The following is a 21,611-nucleotide window of genomic DNA, read 5'->3' as shown; positions in this document are numbered from 1 at the left end:
AAGCCATGACGCACTGTTTCTAAATCCCTGTGTTCCTGTGTTTGATGCCAGCCTGACAGGTACAACAAAGGAACAATTAAGGAACAATGTGAACTGGTAGATGTGCCAATTTCACTATTTGTGAACATATCTGACAGTTTCGGGCAAATTCTGAAAATGTACTTTGTAATTTGTCATTTTGAATACTTGAGTATTTATTTGAGTACAGTATATACTGTACTTTGCCCACCACTGCCCACCACTCTACTAGAGGAAAGGCCATATGGTTACCAAAACCGGCTGAGTTCCCCATTCAGGGAGAAGGAAGGTTCACAGCAAATGCCATGGCATTAGCAACAGCAATATATATTATATATACATATATATATATATATATATATATATATATATATATATATATATATATATGCGTGGGTTGTATCCCTGTCACCATGCACTGTTTTTAATGTATTTCTATCATGAAATATCCATCTAATAAAGGCTTTTTTAACTTTTTCACCATAAGAGTGCCAAGCTCACAGCGCGGCACCGAGTGCCGCGCTGTGAGCTTGTAGATCTGCTATTTTGAAAAATCATGAACTCTTGAATATTTTAAAGCGAACATTTGTAACTCAAATCTTTGCTTCTGGGATTCTACAAAGGTCTTCTAAATCTTTATTAAACTTTTTCATGTCAAGGACCCCCAAAATGATATGTATTTGTCCGCGGACCCCCATCTGAAAATATTTTGTACCAGGGACCCCCAGAAGCAAAGATTTTGAGTGGCACTCAGTGCAGCGCTATGAGCTTGTAGATCTGATATTTTGTAATAGTCTTAAAATGACACGGATGCGTTCCTGGTCTTAATGGGTTAAGTACATCCTCACCATCTTGAAAAAGGTGCAGATTTTGAACTACACAAATCTTGTATGGGGGTCCCTGGCACAACATATTTTCTGATGGGGGTCCACGGTCAAAAACATATTCATTTGGGGGTCCTTGCACAGTTTGAGAATGGCTGTAATAGAGCTATAGTGTTTTTTAAACACTACACATGTTTTAATGTAAACATTTCAAAAATGAAAACAGAAAATGTTTAAAAATAATTTCAGAATAATAGTGAAAAAAAAGTCCATACATTTAAACAGATCTACAAGCTCACAACGCAGCACATATAGCGACGCGTTGTGATCTTGTAGATCAGCTATTTTCACTATTTCTAAAATAGGACTTGAGTGACTATAATGTATTTTGTCTAATACGGTTGGGGACCACTGTACTGTAAGAAACAATAAGAAACGCAATAATCTTGCGTCATGACCCACATTTTACCAGTGGTGGAAGTATTCACATATTTTGCTTAAGTAAAAGTAGAATAACCACTATATAAAAGCACTCTGTTACAAGTAAAAGGCCTGTGTTCAAAATGTTACTTGAGTAAAAGTATAAAAGTATTGGATTCAATACAGACAGGCAGACAGGCAGGTACGTGTACACACACACACACACACACACACACACACACACACACACACACACACACATACACACACACACACACACACACACACACACACACACACACACACACACACACACACACACACACACACACACACACACACACACACACACACACACACACACACACACGATAAGTCCTGGAGTCTGTACTGTACTGATAACAGTTACAGTGTCATACACAATAGTATAAGGAGACTGACCTCCCTGTCCGGCCCTCTGTCTCTAAGAGAGTAGCAGTGTATCTGGACTGTCCTTTAGGGTCCTTTTATGAGGTCTGCTCAGACTCACTGACTCACCTGTTCACCTTCACCTTCACCAACACATTCTCTGAACCGCTCTATGCTGGGTTCTATGTTAACCCCTCCTCCTCAGTACGTCTGTGTGAGCAGAGATAGAGTCTCTATGTGAGGAGGACATCAAGTCTCCATGGTTACTCAACATGTTTGAGTGAGTCCAGGTTGTCACGGTTACCATGGATACTTTGACACCATGCTAAGTCTGACATCATAGAACTCCATATTTGGGCATGACTGACTCATGGTGACATCATAGTGATGTCGTCATAAATAAAATGGAAGCAGCACACTGACATAAGAGAGGGTTTGTGTCGTTAAAAATGTTCACAATTATAACACGTTTCTTCATATTTATTTAACCCTTTGGATATTCAAAAATATCAGATCTACAAGCTCATAGCGCGGCACCGAGTGCCGCGCTATGAGCTTGTATATGTGCTATTTTAGCCAAAGAAATCTAAAATGATAGTTCACAACCCGTCGCAACGCAACCCGTTTTGAGCTTGTAGATCTGCTATTTTGGAATAAAGATTTGCACAAATGTTCACGATATCTCAAAAATAGAAGATCTACAAGCTCATAGTGCGGCACCGAAAATCTTTGAATATATTTTTAAGCGAACATTTTAACTCAAATCTTTGCTTCTGGGGGGTCCCTGGAACAACATATTTTCAGATGGGGGTCTGTGGCCAAATACATATAATTTTGGGGGTCCTTGACATGAAAAAGTTGAAGAACCACTGATATTATAGAAAGTTTTTCAGAAAACTGTTTTGGAAGATATTTGTAGAATCACCAGAAGCAAAGATTTGAGTTACAAATGTTCGCTTCAAAAATATATATATTCAAAGATTTGCACACATGTTCAAGATTTAAAAAAAATAGCAGATCTACAACCTTGTAGCGCGGAACTCGGTGCCGTGCTACGAGCTTGTTGATCTGCTGTTTTTGAATAGCTAAAGAAATCTAAAACGACACGGATGCGTTCCCGGTCTTAAAGGGTTAATCTCAATAGCAGATCTACAAGCTCACAACGCACCGCCATGCGACGCGTTGTGAGCTTGTAGATCTGCTATTTTGGAATAGTGAAGTATAAAATGGTCAAAGTGGTTGAAGTGATTTTTATGTTTTATAATAATATTTCTTAGGACCCCCGGGGGTCCCTGGACCTTACTTTGAGACCCTGTGTGTGTGTGTGTGTGTGTGTGTGTGTGTGTGTGTGTGTGTGTGTGTGTGTGTGTGTGTGTGTGTGCGTGTGTGCGTGCGTGCGTGCGTGCGTGCGTGCGTGCGTGCGTGCGTGCGTGCGTGCGTGCGTGCGTGCGTGCGTGCGTGCGCATATAAAGACTATCAATCTCTGCCAGTGGTTCTTAAAGTGGGGTCCAGGGACCCCCAGGGGTGCTTGAGGGGGTTCCAGGGGGTCCCCAGCTAAATGTGTTAATACAGCATCAAAATCACTTTAAACACTTTAACCTCTATTTATATATCAGATATTTGAAAGAAAAAAAAGCTGATCTACAAGTTCACAACGCGCTGCCGTTGTGGTTGCTTACAGATCTTGTAGATCTCCTGTTGTCAAACAAAAATCTTGGAAGAAATGTGAAAAACGTGGAATATTTTTTGAAAGAAATCTTCAAAGTCTTGTATAGGGGTCCCTGGTCAAAACTAGAAAAATGCTCCTCGGAGCCCTGCCAGACCCCTAGAGGGACAGACCGACAAAGCCTCATGTAGGCCCACCCCCTGGGTCTGGCAACAACTATGATCAGATGGGGGTCCTTGACAGGAAGAAGTTAACCCTATGAAATCAACATGTGTGTAAATGAGACCCCCTCAAAATCAGTCATCACCACAGCTTTAGATTTGAGATTAGATTATAGATTATAGATTATAGATTATAGAGTATAGATCAGATTAGATTAGATTAGAGATTAGAGATTAGATCAGATTAGATTAATTTAAATCAGACAGCACTGCTCAAACCTCCACTCCACTCATTTATAAATATGTATCATAAATAATGATGATGATGATGATGATGATGTAATCACAGTATCATACTTGTGTCTCTTATGTAAACACATCTACTCTATTATTTGACATGTGATTGTTTTATATGTGATATTTGACACAATAGACAGAGGAACATTGTATATTTGATCATGTCATCATCACAGTATGGTTGTTTCTTGTATATAAACCTTTATACTGAACCACTTAAACCCTGTTGACTTTACTGCCTGGGTTCATTGTGAGCTTGTAGATCTGCTATTTTGGAATAAAGATTTGCACAAATGTTCACGATATCTCAAAAATAGAAGATCTACAAGCTCATAGTGCGGCACCGAAAATCTTTGAATATATTTTTAAGCGAACATTTTAACTCAAATCTTTGCTTCTGGGGGGTCCCTGGAACAACATATTTTCAGATGGGGGTCTGTGGCCAAATACATATAATTTTGGGGGTCCTTGACATGAAAAAGTTGAAGAACCACTGATATTATAGAAAGTTTTTCAGAAAACTGTTTTGGAAGATATTTGTAGAATCACCAGAAGCAAAGATTTGAGTTACAAATGTTCGCTTCAAAAATATATATATTCAAAGATTTGCACACATGTTCAAGATTTAAAAAAAATAGCAGATCTACAACCTTGTAGCGCGGAACTCGGTGCCGTGCTACGAGCTTGTTGATCTGCTGTTTTTGAATAGCTAAAGAAATCTAAAACGACACGGATGCGTTCCCGGTCTTAAAGGGTTAATCTCAATAGCAGATCTACAAGCTCACAACGCACCGCCATGCGACGCGTTGTGAGCTTGTAGATCTGCTATTTTGGAATAGTGAAGTATAAAATGGTCAAAGTGGTTGAAGTGATTTTTATGTTTTATAATAATATTTCTTAGGACCCCCGGGGGTCCCTGGACCTTACTTTGAGACCCTGTGTGTGTGTGTGTGTGTGTGTGTGTGTGTGTGTGTGTGTGTGTGTGTGTGTGTGTGTGTGTGTGTGTGTGTGTGCGTGCGTGCGTGCGTGCGTGCGTGCGTGCGTGCGTGCGTGCGTGCGTGCGTGCGTGCGTGCGTGCGTGCGTGCGCATATAAAGACTATCAATCTCTGCCAGTGGTTCTTAAAGTGGGGTCCAGGGACCCCCAGGGGTGCTTGAGGGGGTTCCAGGGGGTCCCCAGCTAAATGTGTTAATACAGCATCAAAATCACTTTAAACACTTTAACCTCTATTTATATATCAGATATTTGAAAGAAAAAAAAGCTGATCTACAAGTTCACAACGCGCTGCCGTTGTGGTTGCTTACAGATCTTGTAGATCTCCTGTTGTCAAACAAAAATCTTGGAAGAAATGTGAAAAACGTGGAATATTTTTTGAAAGAAATCTTCAAAGTCTTGTATAGGGGTCCCTGGTCAAAACTAGAAAAATGCTCCTCGGAGCCCTGCCAGACCCCTAGAGGGACAGACCGACAAAGCCTCATGTAGGCCCACCCCCTGGGTCTGGCAACAACTATGATCAGATGGGGGTCCTTGACAGGAAGAAGTTAACCCTATGAAATCAACATGTGTGTAAATGAGACCCCCTCAAAATCAGTCATCACCACAGCTTTAGATTTGAGATTAGATTATAGATTATAGATTATAGATTATAGAGTATAGATCAGATTAGATTAGATTAGAGATTAGAGATTAGATCAGATTAGATTAATTTAAATCAGACAGCACTGCTCAAACCTCCACTCCACTCATTTATAAATATGTATCATAAATAATGATGATGATGATGATGATGATGTAATCACAGTATCATACTTGTGTCTCTTATGTAAACACATCTACTCTATTATTTGACATGTGATTGTTTTATATGTGATATTTGACACAATAGACAGAGGAACATTGTATATTTGATCATGTCATCATCACAGTATGGTTGTTTCTTGTATATAAACCTTTATACTGAACCACTTAAACCCTGTTGACTTTACTGCCTGGGTTCATTGTGAGCTTGTAGATCTGCTGTTTTCAGCTCATTGTGATCTATGATGACAACAGCAGAATAGTGACTCTACGGTTGATATGTTTAACTCTTTCCTCTCCTACTGCTGTGAGCATGTTGTTGGTCGACTAGACTTCATGTCATTTACTCTCATGCAGTGGTGGGAAAAGTACAAAAGGTTTTTTACTTAAGTAAAAGTACAAAAGTATTGGCATTAAAATGTACTTAAAGTACTAAAAGTACTAGTTGTGCAGAATGTGTAAAATGTGTAAAAGTCTTCTGAAAATAGCCGATCTACAAGCTCACAACGCGTCGCTCTGCGACAGAAATACTCTGTTACAAAGTACAATATTTGCTTCTGAGATGTAAGAAGTAAAAATATTGAACAATGTAAATACTCCACTAAAGTAAAAAATCCTAAAATGTGTACTTGAGTAAGTACTTGAGTAAATGTACTTAGTTACTTTCCACCACTGCTCTCATGTTGAACTCTGTAAATCAGTCTGGATTCAAACATCTACTAAATGTCTGCATTCATTCATTAATGACATTCAAATCATTCATTGTTCATCTATTGATTCATTATTACATCATTATGTTATTGTTGTTTTTATCTTCACATGTTATTGTATGATCATCTGTAGATGTTTCATTGTTTAATAAATTAACTCTTTAAAGTCTGATATTGTTCTTGTGTATTAATATTCATAGAAGTCACATCTATGCATCAGGGTGCGTTCCCACCAGTGGTGGAAAAAGTACTCAAATGTTTTACTTAAGTAAAAGTATCAATGCCGCAATGTAGAAGTACTCTGTTTGCCTCTGAGATGTAGTGGAGTAGAAGTAAAAGTACTGAAAATTGGAAATACTCAAAATTGTAGTTAAGTACAGTACTTGAGTAAATGTACTTAATTACTTTACACCACTGATTTTAGCTATACAAATATAGCACATTAATTGGCTATTCAAAAATAGCAGATCTACAAGCTCATAGCGCGTCACTTTGTGCCGCGCTATGAGCTTGTAGATCTGCTATTTTTGAAAAATCATGAAAATGTGTGCAAATCTTTGAATATACATATATTTGTACCATTTTGTTGAGGGCGAGGCCCAAGCCACCAATGTGGCCCCTAGACCCCGAGCTCCCGTGAGGCCCCAGGCTCCTGCCATGTCCTCCAGCAAAAAGAAAGGAGAGAAGCTGAACCTGAACCGTGCTGCTAGAGCCCCTACTGGATGACCTGAAGAGAGAGAGATGGAATGATTGGAGGGGGGGGGGGGGGCACCACCATACCCCCCCCACCCATATGCACCAAGGGGACCTCCTCAGGGACCCTAAACCCCACCCCCATCCTGCCACAGGATTGTACGGAGCACCGCCCGGCCAATACCAACCCGGTCAAAGAAGCCAGCAGGGTCGATACTATTAGAGACCATTAAACATGTAGGCTGCACAGTGGCGTGCACAGACATTTTGAGGGGCAGGTGCTCAAGTAAATTATACTTTTTTTTGTTTGCTTGGTCTGCTCTTTTTCCCCTCTACACCTATACCTCTTTGCCAAAAATAGCCGATCTACAAGCTCACAACGCCTCGCAGCGCGAGGCGTTGTGGGCTTGTAGATCGGCTATTTTTGTAGATCGGCTATTTTTTTGTGGGCTTGTAGATCGGCTATTTTTGGAGATCGGCTATTTTTTGGAGATCGGCTATTTTTCTTGTAGATCGGCTATTTTTGGAGATCGGCTATTTTTGTAGATCGGCTATTTTTGGCTAAAGTTCTCCTCAGAAAAGGGATGCTATGGTTTCGAGTGGTTATGTTAAAAAGAAAAAATATCACATAAAGATTTGGCGGACCCCCTGTAGTAACTCTGAGGACCCCCTAGGCCCTCTTGACAAAAAGGGCACTTCTAGTCAAGAGGGCAAAGGGCAGGTGCTCTAGCACCACCTAGAGTCTATCTGTGCACGTCCCTGAGGCTGCACTAGCCTTCCTGCTTTCGTGTATAGAGGGGCGGGTTTAAAATCAGCGCGGAGAGAAAATGCGCCTGATCCCATTGGTTCACCGATCTGTCCGTCAGCCCCCGCCCCGTCAACACAACCATATAGAAACCTAGATACCTCATTGGCCTCTGCAGTTCATTGGAGCAACTCGTATCGCGGCCGCCATTTTCGCGTAGGCAAACGGACACTCAAAGTGACTACTGGCCAATCACAGCGCTCACAGCGCGTTGACTACTGACCAATCACAGTGTGTCTTTTCTAAGACTTGTCAGAATCGAGTTGTCCCGCCCCCACCTGCCTCTTATTGGCCTACCGAACGCCCCCTTCTGTGACACACAAGGAAGCTTGCCTACAGCTTGCCTACGCGAAAATGGCGCCCGAGATACCAATGCCTCAGAGCCGAAGGAGGCGTCTACCTTTATATGTCTATGAACACAACATTACGAGCGACGCCCACTGCACTCTGGTTGGTTGGGGAAATGAAACACTTCCTGTACCGGGTACACCGACGCGCTGGTCCAGGCTTTTATTTTTTAGCAAAACTAAACAATAAAAGCTTGGAGATCGAGGCTATTAAACATGTAAAACAAATGCTTAGTTTATAGAAACACAGCTTTGAGATGTTTACTGATTAGAAACACTTCCCACACACTTTCTCACACAATGCTGCCTGTGTGAGCTGATAACGGGCCAGACGGACACGGTCGTGCGTGACAGGAAGTGTCTACGTGCTTTTAGGGTAGAGAGTTTGTCAGGACGGGAGGGGTGAAGAGTGCCATGTCATGACAGTATGTCACCACAGGGGTTGTTTTTATTTAACCCCCGGTCGCCCTGGGTTGGGCGGACTCTTCCTGGACTCTGCATCATAGAGACATCTGTTTTCTCACATACAGCTAACAGCCCCCCCGGTGGCCATTTCTCTCTTCAATACTTTATTCTCTATTTGTGTAACTTATTTCTTAATAAATCCTTTTCATTGAACTTCATTTGTGTGCGACGTCTGTCTCCCTACTGCCTTATTAGCTGAGAAAGATATCCTGTTTTTTTGTCCTTTTCCTGTATTTTGTGGTAAAGGTTGGTAATACAAATTGCTACATTATAATAGGAGCTAGCCTGTGTCTGAGAGCTTCTCTCTAACAGACACAGGTTGGGGCAGGCCCTGTCCACGGCCTTAAGTTTCATTCTCAAGATATTTTCCCAGTGAAGATATCTCTCTGTTGTTTATCACTGAGTAAGGTGGTCGGGGGCAAAGTTCATTTCTCACCGAGTGGCTCTCATTCATATCCTCATAAGAGCAGGACACAGAGCTCTGCTCACAGAGGTGGCTGGGCTCTATAGCTGCTTGGTGATAACACAGAGCATGCAGAGTGAAGCTAGAGGTCTGTCACAGAGGTGTCTGGGCTCTATAGCTGCTTGGTGATAACACAGAGCATGCAGAGTGTAGCTAGAGGTCTGTCACAGAGGTGTCTGGGCTCTATAGCTGCTTGGTGATAACACAGAGCATGCAGAGTGAAGCTAGAGGTCTGTCACAGAGGTGTCTGGGCTCTATAGCTGCTTGGTGATAACACAGAGCATGCAGAGTGAAGCTAGAGGTCTGTCACAGAGGTGTCTGGGCTCTATAGCTGCTTGGTGATAACACAGAGCATGCAGAGTGTAGCTAGAGGTCTGTCACAGAGGTGTCTGGGCTCTATAGCTGCTTGGTGATAACACAGAGCATGCAGAGTGAAGCTAGAGGTCTGTCACAGAGGTGTCTGGGCTCTATAGCTGCTTGGTGATAACACAGAGCATGCAGAGTGAAGCTAGAGGTCTGTCACAGAGGTGTCTGGGCTCTATAGCTGCTTGGTGATAACACAGAGCATGCAGAGTGAAGCTAGAGGTCTGTCACAGAGGTGTCTGGGCTCTATAGCTGCTTGGTGATAACACAGAGCATGCAGAGTGAAGCTAGAGGTCTGTCACAGAGCTGTCTGGGCTCTATAGCTGCTTGGTGATGGCACAGAGCATGCAGAGTGAAGCTAGAGGTCTGTCACAGAGCTGTCTGGGCTCTATAGCTGCTTGGTGATAACACAGAGCATGCAGAGTGAAGCTAGAGGTCTGTCACAGAGGTGTCTGGGCTCTATAGCTGCTTGGTGATAACACAGAGCATGCAGAGTGAAGCTAGAGGTCTGTCACAGAGGTGTCTGGGCTCTATAGCTGCTTGGTGATAACACAGAGCATGCAGAGTGTAGCTAGAGGTCTGTCACAGAGGTGTCTGGGCTCTATAGCTGCTTGGTGATAACACAGAGCATGCAGAGTGAAGCTAGAGGTCTGTCACAGAGGTGTCTGGGCTCTATAGCTGCTTGGTGATAACACAGAGCATGCAGAGTGTAGCTAGAGGTCTGTCACAGAGGTGTCTGGGCTCTATAGCTGCTTGGTGATGACACAGAACATGCAGAGTGAAGCTAGAGGTCTGTCACAGAGGTGTCTGGGCTCTATAGCTGCTTGGTGATAACACAGAGCATGCAGAGTGAAGCTAGAGGTCTGTCACAGAGGTGTCTGGGCTCTATAGCTGCTTGGTGATAACACAGAGCATGCAGAGTGAAGCTAGAGGTCTGTCACAGTTTATGTTGAAGCTCAAGCAGATGCGACAACAGTCGTGTCCCGTAGCTGTTGGTGAAAGACACCGAGACAATAGTACTGTAGTCTCAAGTCACTGAGTGTTATTACATCTAATTCTACATTTGATGCCTGAGTTCTGAGCAATGCATCTGAAGCTAGTTACAGTCTAGTTGAGCAAACTAGACTATGACAGTCTAGTTGTCTAGAACTTACTGTGCTACTTCATCTTACTGTACTCTGTGCTACTACATCTTACATAATAGTCTACTTACTGTGCTATTACTATTGTGTTAAACTAGACTATGACAGTTTAGTTGAGCAAACTATGTACTAGCATCTGAAGCTAGTACATTTGATGCCTGAGTTCTGAGTAATGCAGTCTAGTCATTGTCAGAAGCCACTTGTAATCTACTGAGAATACATCCTCTAGGTTGAACTTGTGAGACAGAGTTTATCCATTCTAGATAAAGCCATAAGTAGGAGTAAAGGTTAAATTCCGGTAACTGGAGAGGTGTTAGCAAACCTTGAAGGGGTTCCGTTGGGGAATCTGGGTCTAGTGGGCCCAGGGTCTGATTCCCTCCACACATTTATAACTCAAATCTTTGCTTCTGGGGGTCCCTGGAACAATATAGTTGGAGATGGGGGTCCCTGGAACAATATATTTGGAAATGGGGGTCCCTGGAGCAATATATTTGGAGATGGGGTCCCTGGAACAATATATTTGGAGATGGGGTCCCTGGAACAACATATTTGGAGATGGGGGTCCCCGGAACAATATATTTGGAGATGGGGTCCATGGAACAACATATTTGAAGATGGGGGTCCCTGGAACAATATATTTGGAGATGGGGGTCCTTGACATGAAAAGGTTTGAGGACCACTGTTATAGAAACATAAACTATTAGGATGGACCTCAGGCCTTAATGGGTTAAACACTGAGTTATACGCTTTATGTTTCTGTTCTGCCAGATTGTAGATCTGCCACCCTTACAGATATGTAACTCTGAGAGTGTACACATGGAACTGTGACCCACCCATAATGTTACATTTTTGTGTTGATTTATCTATTTTATTTTGTGCTTTGAAATCGTTTTGGGAGCCGTGTTAATTTATCAGTATCAGTATTCAGCTTGGTCAGTAGGGGGCAGTATCAGAGCGTGTTCTTCCTCATGGGATGCTATTACCTGCAGACAGGAAGCTCACCTTCATTCTGATGAGAGCAAACAAGTCTGAAAACAACTCAAACATTGTGTGTGCTTCTTTCTCCTGTTAAACAGGTTAGTTTTGGTGCATCAACTCACTGAATGATATCAATGTGATCGTTATAACATTAAGGACACGTTCTGATGGTGGAGCCTCACTCTGAAGTGTTTACAAGATGTGGTTATTGTTTGTGAATGAATCCAGTTCAGAACACAGTAGTTTGAGAATGAATCCTGTTCAGAACACAGTAGTTTGTGAATGAATCCAGTTCAGAACACAGTAGTTTGTGAATGAATCCAGTTCAGAACACAGTAGTTTGGCTGGAGGAGCAATCAAGGCACAATGTTTACAGAGGAACTTCTGATCCTGATTCAGACGGCCAATAAGAGCTCCCGTTTGTGTAGATGTATTTGTAATGTGTTTTGGTATATTATGTGTGTTCTGTAAGACGTTTGACATGCTGTGTTATTGTGTAGACATGGTTATAGAATAAGTTCAACTCTCAGGAATTGGTCAATGAACGTTTAAAGTACAGTAACTTAACCCATTAAGACCGGGAAAGCATCTCTGGCATTTTTGGATTTTATCTGGCTATTTTCGAAAAATCTTGAAAACTTGTGCAAATCTTGAATAGATATGTTTTTTAAAGCGAACATTTGGAACTCAAATCTGTGCTTCTGGAGGAACACTGGAACAACATATTTGACTGCACACGTTTTCACAATTTCTCAAAAATAGAAGATCTACAAGCTCATAGAGTGCCGCACTATGAGCTTGTAGATCTGCTATTTTTGAACAGCCAGAGTATTAAATAATGGTCATAGCTCAATTTAGCCCCTTTCGGGACCCTGTTTACCTTTTTTGTATTTGGGAAGGCGGTATCCAGGGTCCCTTGACGCTCAAAGCACCCTCTCTTAAAGTCGCGGGTACCACTGTCTTGTCTCGGGCTAATAGCTTGTCGCTTGGAAGTTGCAGAGATTTCTCAAAGGTACCAAAAAGAGCAATACTAACGTGCGGTTAATCTGCATTAATGCGCTCGGATCGGCGCTGCCGTTTAACATTTTTAATCATTTAGTAAAGCTTAATTTCCTCTCTCAAACAATGCTCCACTTCCCATGTCCCGCTAAGCTCAAATCTAAAATGGCACAGATGCGTTCCCTGATTGAATGTGTTAAAGCTGCTGTACTAAGAAGAAGAAGAGTATAGTTGCTTAAATGAGAATCACATTTGGTTCCAACAGATGTGGTGAAAAATAAATAAATAAATAAATGAATGAATAGAACGGTTGCCTAACAACCAACTAGCCAATCAGGGCGTGACCAAACCATCCCTCCAGTCTATACATTTATACAAGTTTAAAACATGTATAAATGTATAGATTACAGCTCACCACTTCTTCACATCAACATTAGAGGGTTAAATAAAGTTATATTATAAAGTTTAAAACATGTATAAATGTATAGATTACAGCTCACCACTTCTTCACATCAACATTAGAGGGTTAAATAAAGTTATATTATAAAGTTTAAAACATGTATAAATGTATAGATTACAGCTCACCACTTCTTCACATCAACATTGGCAACATGTGTCCTGAAGTGAGTGACAGTGACCACTAGGGGGCGTCAACACCCCAATTATGTCAGAGAATCGTTTATTTTCTATTGCTTCAGATCACATAGAGTAGTGGTTCTCAAAGTGTGGTCCAGGGACCACCAGGGTTCCTTGAGGAGGTTCTAAATGGACCCTTACAGGTCTGTAACTCTGAGAGTGTACACATGGAACCAAATGGACCCTTAAGGGATTCTCCATTGATGGGGAATCCAAGCTAATAGAAACATTACGGCAGTCTGAACTCTGTTATGGAGAAGCCAAGGAGGAGATAGCCTTTAGTTATTACGTGAACCAAGCAGTCTCCTTGTGTCCACGTATTCCTTTTCAATGGCCATGTACACTGCACTGTATTGCACCTTACACTTTGCTCTTTATGACCTAATGTGAACTCTCTGTACCGGCTACGGATGTGTTACTGTTCTGTTTTTTACTGTTTTTTATTGTCTGTTTTAATGTTGTTGTACTGCACTGATGCTATATGCTGCAAACCAATTTGCCCCTCAGGGACACTAATAAACTTGAACCTGAACCTGAACCTGAACATTAGGTTTTCTAATCCAGGAAAGTTAGCATGTTATAATGAAGACATTGTTCTCACATTAATAATAATAATAATCTAAACACATTTTGGTCACTTATTTTTGATTATATTTCAAAGGCTTTGAATAAAAACATTGAGCCTGATCCACTACTGAGGCTTGAGTGTCGAGCCATCTCCTTGTGCACACTGCTGGCCAAACGTTTAATTTTGCAACAATGGAAATCTGAATCTAGTCCTCTGTTCCAGCAGTGGCTTAGAGACTTGGGTAATGTGCTACACATGTGGCACAAAATGTTGTTGTGTTGTTTGCTTTCAGGGGCCTGTTGTCACATGCTTTTTTGTAAGGCAACCCCTGTTGGATAGGTGGTCTCCTGTGACGGAGCCCGTGCTCGAGGTGGCCCCTCAAGTGTTTGAGAACACTGTGGGTTAAGCTTTCTCTGTGCCTTTAATTGTATAACATACGCTGTCATGTCATGTATAACATACACTGTCATATCATGTACTTTGATACTCTTTTGGCTGAGTTGTATTATCTTTTTTTTCTTTTTCTTTTTCTCAGTTTCTTAAATTATTTGTGTCCTTTTTCTTTTCTCCTTTTTCCACTTTTTAACCTTTTTCTTGTACTTTTTAATCCTTTGTCAAATTACGTGCAAGCTGAGAGAGGGAGACAGTGTCTCTCTCTCTCTCTCTCTCTCTCTCTCTCTCTCTCTCTCTCTCTCGCTCTCGCTCTCTCGCTCTCTCTCTCTACAAACCCCTCCCTCCTCATAAGTCAGACACTGAGGGAGAGAGAAAAAAAAACGTTTCCAGTTGTTTGTTGGATTTTTTTGGTCTGTGTTCCCAGAGAGAGAGAGAGAGAGAGAAGATGGCGGACAAGAGACACGCAGACACAAGACGGACATTTGGCTGTTAAAACTTCTGAAAAGAGTGAGTAGAAAGTGTATTTCTTTCTATTGTAAAACCACACTAACTATAGTAATAATAACATGTTAAATACTTGGACTGTGAGTTATAAACAAGGTTGACAACAGAAAGGATAGACAGAGAACAGAATAGCATTTTAGTAAAAGAGAACAGATTATGCTCACTTGTACAAGTACTGTCAAGTACTGAAAATAGCAGATCTACAAGCTTACAACGTGTCACATCTGTGACACATTGTGAGCTTGTAGATCTGCTATTTACACTCCATAACATGTCACATGTGTTGCCATGTGATACCGTCATACAGCGGAGCATAAATGAAGCAGAATCCTCACTGTGGTCTGAAACTCCCCTTAGAGTTATCAGCCAAGAATGTGTTTCCTGTTAACTCTCTGTGTGTGTGTGTGTGTGTGTGTGTGTGTGTGTGTGTGTGTGTGTGTGTGTGTGTGTGTGTGTGTGTGTGTGTGTGTGTGTGTGTGTGTGTGTGTGTGTGTGTGTGTGTGTGTGTGTTGTAATGTTACAACATCAGAAACAACACTGGACTGGTGGTTTAAAACTACAAGGAAAGCTGTCTTTCCTTCCTGCTGCAGACCATACACACACACACACACACACACACACACACACACACACACACACACACACACACACACACACACACACACACACACACACACACACACACACACACACACACACACAGAGAGAGGAAATGTGTCTGTTAGACTCAGCCCCACCCTATACTCTCTGTGATTACAACATGTTGCGCCCCCTCTCTGTCTCTCTCTCTCTCTAAAGAATACTTTGATAATGTTTGGAATGTATGAACATCACTTCAGTTAAACACTCTACACTTGCACAGACTTGCGTTCTTCATCCATCTACATCACATCTCTTGCAACGAGTTGTGAGCTTGTAGATCGGCTATGTTTGGCAAATGTTCCCCCCAAACTAGGGATGCTGGGGTTCAAGTGGTTAAAGAATTTTATTTTTTCTGCAATCTGTCCTATAATGGAAATGATTTATTCTCTCAAGTTCTCCTTGTGACATATTTAATCATAGGAGAGCTGTCCTACTGCCTGTCTCTCCTACACTGTCTGTCTCTCAGCTGTCCTACTGCCTGTCTCTCCTACACTGTCTGTCTCTCAGCTGTCCTACTGCCTGTCTCTCCTACACTGTCTGTCTCTCAGCTGTCCTACTGTCTGTCTGTCCTACACTGTCTGTCTCTCTCAGCTGTCCTACTGTCTGTCTGTCCTACACTGTCTGTCTCTCTCAGCTGTCCTACTGTCTGTCTGTCCTACACTGTCTGTCTCTCAGCTGTCCTACTGTCTGTCTGTCCTACACTGTCTGTCTCTCAGCTGTCCTACTGTCTGTCTCCTACACTGTCTGTCTCTCAGCTGTCCTACTGTCTGTCTCTCCTACACTGTCTGTCTCTCAGCTGTCCTACTGTCTGTCTCCTACACTGTCTGTCTCTCAGCTGTCCTACTGTCTGTCTCTCCTACACTGTCTCCCTCTCAGCTGTCCTACTGTCTGTCTGTCCTACACTGTCTCTCTCTCAGCTGTCCTACTGTCTGTCTCTCCTACACTGTCTGTCTCTCAGCTGTCCTACTGTCTGTCTCTCCTACACTGTCTGTCTCTCAGCTGTCCTACTGTCTGTCTCTCCTAGACTGTCTCCCTCTCAGCTGTCCTACTGTCTGTCTCTCCTACACTGTCTCCCTCTCAGCTGTCCTACTGTCTGTCTGTCCTACACTGTCTCCCTCTCAGCTGTCCTACTGTCTGTCTCTCCTAGACTGTCTCCCTCTCAGCTGTCCTACTGTCTGTCTCTCCTACACTGTCTGTCTCTCAGCTGTCCTACTGTCTGTCTGTCCTACACTGTCTCCCTCTCAGCTGTCCTACTGTCTGTCTCTCCTAGACTGTCTCCCTCTCAGCTGTCCTACTGTCTGTCTCTCCTACACTGTCTGTCTCTCAGCTGTCCTACTGTCTGTCTGTCCTACACTGTCTGTCTCTCAGCTGTCCTACTGTCTGTCTCTCCTACACTGTCTCCCTCTCAGCTGTCCTACTGTCTGTCTCTCCTACACTGTCTGTCTCTCAGCTGTCCTACTGTCTGTCTGTCCTACACTGTCTCCCTCTCAGCTGTCCTACTGTCTGTCTCTCCTACACTGTCTGTCTCTCAGCTGTCCTACTGTCTGTCTGTCCTACACTGTCTGTCTCTCAGCTGCCCTACTGTCTGTCTCTCCTACACTGTCTGTCTCTCTGCTGTCCTACTGTCTGTCTGTCCTACACTGTCTGTCTCTCAGCTGCCCTACTGTCTGTCTCTCCTACACTGTCTGTCTCTCAGCTGTCCTACTGTCTGTCTCTCCTACACTGTCTGTCTCTCAGCTGTCCTACTGTCTGTCTGTCCTACACTGTCTGTCTCTCAGCTGCCCTACTGTCTGTCTCTCCTACACTGTCTCTATAATATGTATTGTCAGCTACATAAGGAGTATTTGTCTCTGGGACAGTTGCACTGAGGTGTTTAGGACAGTATTGTTTATACTTCATATCTTGTTACAAATAGACAAAAACAAGACGCATTAAATGAATAAGATCATTATTAGGACACATGACACAGAGACAAAAGCATGGGAAGTCCAACCTGGGTCCTACCACACATTTACTGGCCTTCTTCTTGTGTTGTATTTTGTTCATTACTGTTACATTCAGTGTTGATGTGCAGGGGGGGGGGGGTTGTTTATGGTGTTTATGTAACCCTGGTTGTTAACGCCAAAAGTAACTTGGTTAATTGTAATAATGTATTAATTAATTGCCGTTTGGTAACACGTCATATTAATAATATATAGATCTATGTTTACTGGTGTTATAGATCTATGTTTAATGGTTCTAATGATCTATGTTTAATGGTGTTATAGATCTATGTTTACTGGTGTTATAGATCTATGTTTAATGGTGTTATAGATCTATGTTTACTGGTGTTATAGATCTATGTTTAATGGTTCTATAGATCTATGTTTAATGGTGTTATAGATCTATGTTTAATGGTGTTATAGATCTATGTTTACTGGTGTTATAGATCTATGTTTACTGGTGTTATAGCAAGAGACATGTGACTCATATCAACTATGTTTATGTAACCAAACATAACAAATTATAACCATTCATTCTAATTCATGATGGCTTGAATATAAGCATTTTAATTTGTATCACATTCCTTTACTGCATGGGTCTTCAATAGGGGGTCTGGGACCCCTAGGGGGTCCTCAGTTACTACAGTGAGGCCACCAAATCTTAGTGTGAGCTAGCATCCCTATTCTGGGTGGAACAACAAAAGAACAGCTCAAAACATTACACTTAGCTAAAAAAAAAACATACTTTTAAAATCACTTCTGGTTTAAAATGTCTCATGCATGAGCGAGGAACACATTGAGTGTGCACGTGGGGTTTAACATGAGCTGATTTCACATGCACACTCACCCGTGTGTGTGTGTGTGTGTGTGTGTGTGTGTGTGTGTGTGTGTGTGTGTGTGCGTGTGCGTGCGTGCGTGCGTGCGTGCGTGCGTTCCTTTTTTCTGATCTATTTCATTGACTGTAACCCTGACAGGTTTAATACAGACCCAAAGATGGGTCAGTCTGTGGGGAGAGAGGGGAAGGGACCTGACAAACAGTCTCCAACACCGAGCCGTGTGTCCCTGAAGAGTGACCGGTCTAAAGGAAGAGCTCCTGACTTCAGTAATGAACCTGGACCTCCAGACACAAAGTAAGTGAATCCTCCTATGAGACTGTGGGTTAATTAACGAGCCTTACAGCTGAAGACAGCTGACAAACCTCTGAATATGTTTATGCTTTTGTCTTATAACAGTCTGTGTCATGTGTGAATATGTGTCTATTTATTTATTTGAAGGTTTTCTCTAACTCAAGAACTCTGATGACAGTCAGATCAGATGTGTCCCAGCACTGCAGCAGGCATTAGTGTTGAAAATAGTGTATGGGGGGGGGGGGGAGACCAACACACAGTGGAACAGATGGTTAGTAAATGAATAGCTGGATATCACAACCGTGACGCGCTGTGGGGAATTTGTGGCAGAGGTATTCGGAGGTTTTCCCTTTCTGGCGATATTATTTGGTACGGATTACAACAACAGTGGGCCTGTGGCATCTATCGATCAAGATCTATCGATCGAGATCCTGCTCAAGACCCTGATGCTAGATAGGAGAGTGTCGAGGGCATGGATTCAGGAGTCCCAAGTTGCCCTTGGCTTGACTGCACTCTCTCATCACACATGTGCACATTTAACTGAATAAACAAGACATAGAGTCTAATAACAGTGTGTCCTCCCTGTCCAATGTTTAGCTATATATTGTAAGTTACTAAGTGTGCAGTTTGTGAATGAAGTGGTACAAATGTCAATGTAGTGTTCAGTGGTGAAGCTGAACTACAGACAGGTTGCTTGTGTGCATGTCCTATCTATGAAATCATGTATGGAATATTTATCTGTCTGTCTGTCTGTCTGTCTGTCTGTCTGTCTGTCCGTCCATGTATCTGTGCTACTGTCATTGTACTGTTTTAGTCCTATTTTCTAGTATTCTTCTATTGTTTGTTGCTGCAATGTCAAGGAGCCTAAACCCAATAATCTTACTCTTTCATACTTGAACAAATGACATATAGTTCACATGATAATAGTAGAAACATTTGTATGATTCCAGAAGTGTTCACCACAGACCAGAGTCTTCAGCAGCCAGCTGTGTGTCTATGCAGAGTGACCGGTCTAAAGGAAGAGCTCCTGACTTCAGTAATGAACCTGAACCTTCAGACACAAAGTATGTGAATCCTCCTATACAATATACACTCTGTCTGTCTGTCTGTCTGTCTGTCTGTCTGTCTGTCTGTCTGTCTGTCTGTCTGTCTGTCTGTCTGTCTGTCTGTCTGTCTGTCTGTCTGTCTGTCTGTCTGTCTGTCTGTCTGTCTGTCTGTCTGTCTGTCTGTCTGTCTGTCTGTCTGTCTGTCTGTCTGTCTGTCTGTCTGTCTGTCCGTCCGTCCGTCCGTCCGTCCGTCCGTCCGTCCGTCTGTCTAGATGCAAGCCCAGGTGTGCCGGAGAATTTAATTTATCACTTCAGTGTAACCACTTAGACCCTCTATACTTAGTAAAACAGACCTGAATTGCACTGTACTTGGTGTGTTCTTTCCTAGACATATTTCATTTCATTTCAATGTGTAGTGTGGCCATTCAGCCACTGTGTGGCACAAGTAAAAGTCTGGTATTCAGAATTTACTTTAGTAAAAGTATTTCCTTTTTTTCTGATCTATTTCATTGACTGTAACCCTGACAGGTTTAATAAAGACCTAAAGATGAGTCAGTCTGTGGGGAGAGAGGGGAAGGGACCTGACAAACTGTCTCCAACACCCAGCCGTGTGTCCCTGAAGAGTGACCGGTCTAAAGGAAGAGTTCCTGACTTCAGTAATGAACCTGGACCTTCACACACAAAGTAAGTGAATCCTCCTACGAGACAAGTGGGTTAATTAACAAGCCTTACAGCTGAAAACCGCTGACAAACCTCTGAATATGTTTATGCTTTTGTCTTATAACAGTCTGTGTCATGTTTGAATATGTGTCTATTTATTTATTTGAAGGTTTTCTCTAACTCAAGAACTCTGATGACAGTCAGATCAGATGTGTCCCAGCACTGCAGCAGGCATTAGTGTTGAAAATAGTGTAGGGGTGGGGGGGGGACCAACACACAGTGGAACAGATGGTTAGTAAATGAATAGCTGGATATCACAACCGTGACACGTTGTGGGGAATTTGTGGCAGAGGTATTCGGAGGTTTTCCCTTTCTGGCGATATTATTTGGTACGGATTACAACAACAGTGGGCCTGTGGCGTCTATCGATCAAGATCTATCGATCGAGATCCTGCTCAAGACCCTGATGCTAGATAGGAGAGTGTCGAGGGCATGGATTCAGGAGTCCCAAGTTGCCCTTGGCTTGACTGCACTCTCTCATCACACATGTGCACATTTAACTGAATAAACAAGACATAGAGTCTAATAACAGTGTGTCCTCCCTGTCCAATGTTTAGCTATATATTGTAAGTTACTAAGTGTGCAGTTTGTGAATGAAGTGGTACAAATGTCAATGTAGTGTTCAGTGGTGAAGCTGAACTACAGACAGGTTGCTTGTGTGCATGTCCTATCTATGAAATCATGTATGGAATATTTATCTGTCTGTCTGTCTGTCTGTCTGTCTGTCTGTCTGTCTGTCTGTCTGTCCGTCCGTCCGTCCATGTATCTGTGCTACTGTCATTGTACTGTTTTAGTCCTATTTTCTACTATTCTTCTATTGTTTGTTGCTGCAATGTCAAGGAGCCTAAACCCAATAATCTTACTCTTTCATACTTGAACAAATGACATACAGTTCACATGATAATAGTAGAAACATTTGTATGATTCCAGAAGTGTTCACCACAGACCAGAGTCTTCAGCAGCCAGCTGTGTGTCTATGCAGAGTGACCGGTCTAAAGGAAGAGCTCCTGACTTCAGTGAACCTGAACCTTCAGACACAAAGTATGTGAATCCTCCTATACAATATACACTCTGTCTGTCTGTCTGTCTGTCTGTCTGTCTGTCTGTCTGTCTGTCTGTCTGTCTGTCTGTCTGTCTGTCTGTCTGTCTGTCTGTCTGTCTGTCTGTCTGTCTGTCTGTCTGTCTGTCTGTCTGTCCGTCCGTCCGTCCGTCCGTCCGTCCGTCCGTCCGTCCGTCCGTCCGTCTGCCTAGATGCAAGCCCAGGTGTGCCGGAGAATTTAATTTATCACTTCAGTGTAACCACTTAGACCCTCTATACTTAGTAAAACAGACCTGAATTGCACTATACTTGGTGTGTTCTTTCCTAGACATATTTAATTTCATTTCAATGTGTAGTGTGGCCATTCAGCCACTTTGTGGCACAAGTAAAAGTCTTGTA

The 21,611-nt window shown here is 42.5% G+C and overlaps 1 protein-coding gene and 1 long non-coding RNA gene across 2 annotated transcripts in view; one reads left to right on the top strand and one right to left on the bottom strand.

Moving 5' to 3' along the window:
* LOC311039195 overlaps positions 1-19,677 on the bottom strand; it is a 124,552-nt gene extending 104,875 nt beyond the window's left edge. Inside the window, exon 1 of the long non-coding RNA XR_014600135.1 lies at positions 19,499-19,677. This is a non-coding gene — a long non-coding RNA (uncharacterized lncRNA). The remainder of the gene's footprint in view (positions 1-19,498) is intronic.
* The window catches only part of LOC311039183 (uncharacterized protein), a 396,442-nt gene that overhangs the window by 327,313 nt on the left and 47,518 nt on the right, over positions 1-21,611 (top strand). Inside the window, exons 3-6 of the mRNA XM_084048852.1 lie at positions 18,255-18,410; positions 19,358-19,471; positions 19,982-20,137; positions 21,104-21,214. Coding sequence (XP_083904978.1) covers positions 18,255-18,410; positions 19,358-19,471; positions 19,982-20,137; positions 21,104-21,214 — 537 coding nt within the window. The remainder of the gene's footprint in view (positions 1-18,254; positions 18,411-19,357; positions 19,472-19,981; positions 20,138-21,103; positions 21,215-21,611) is intronic.

Source organism: Gymnoscopelus microlampas, assembly GCF_963454915.1.
Source record: "Gymnoscopelus microlampas genome assembly, chromosome: 22".
NCBI lineage: Eukaryota > Metazoa > Chordata > Actinopteri > Myctophiformes > Myctophidae > Gymnoscopelus > Gymnoscopelus microlampas.
This window is presented reverse-complemented; position numbering and strand designations above follow the sequence as displayed.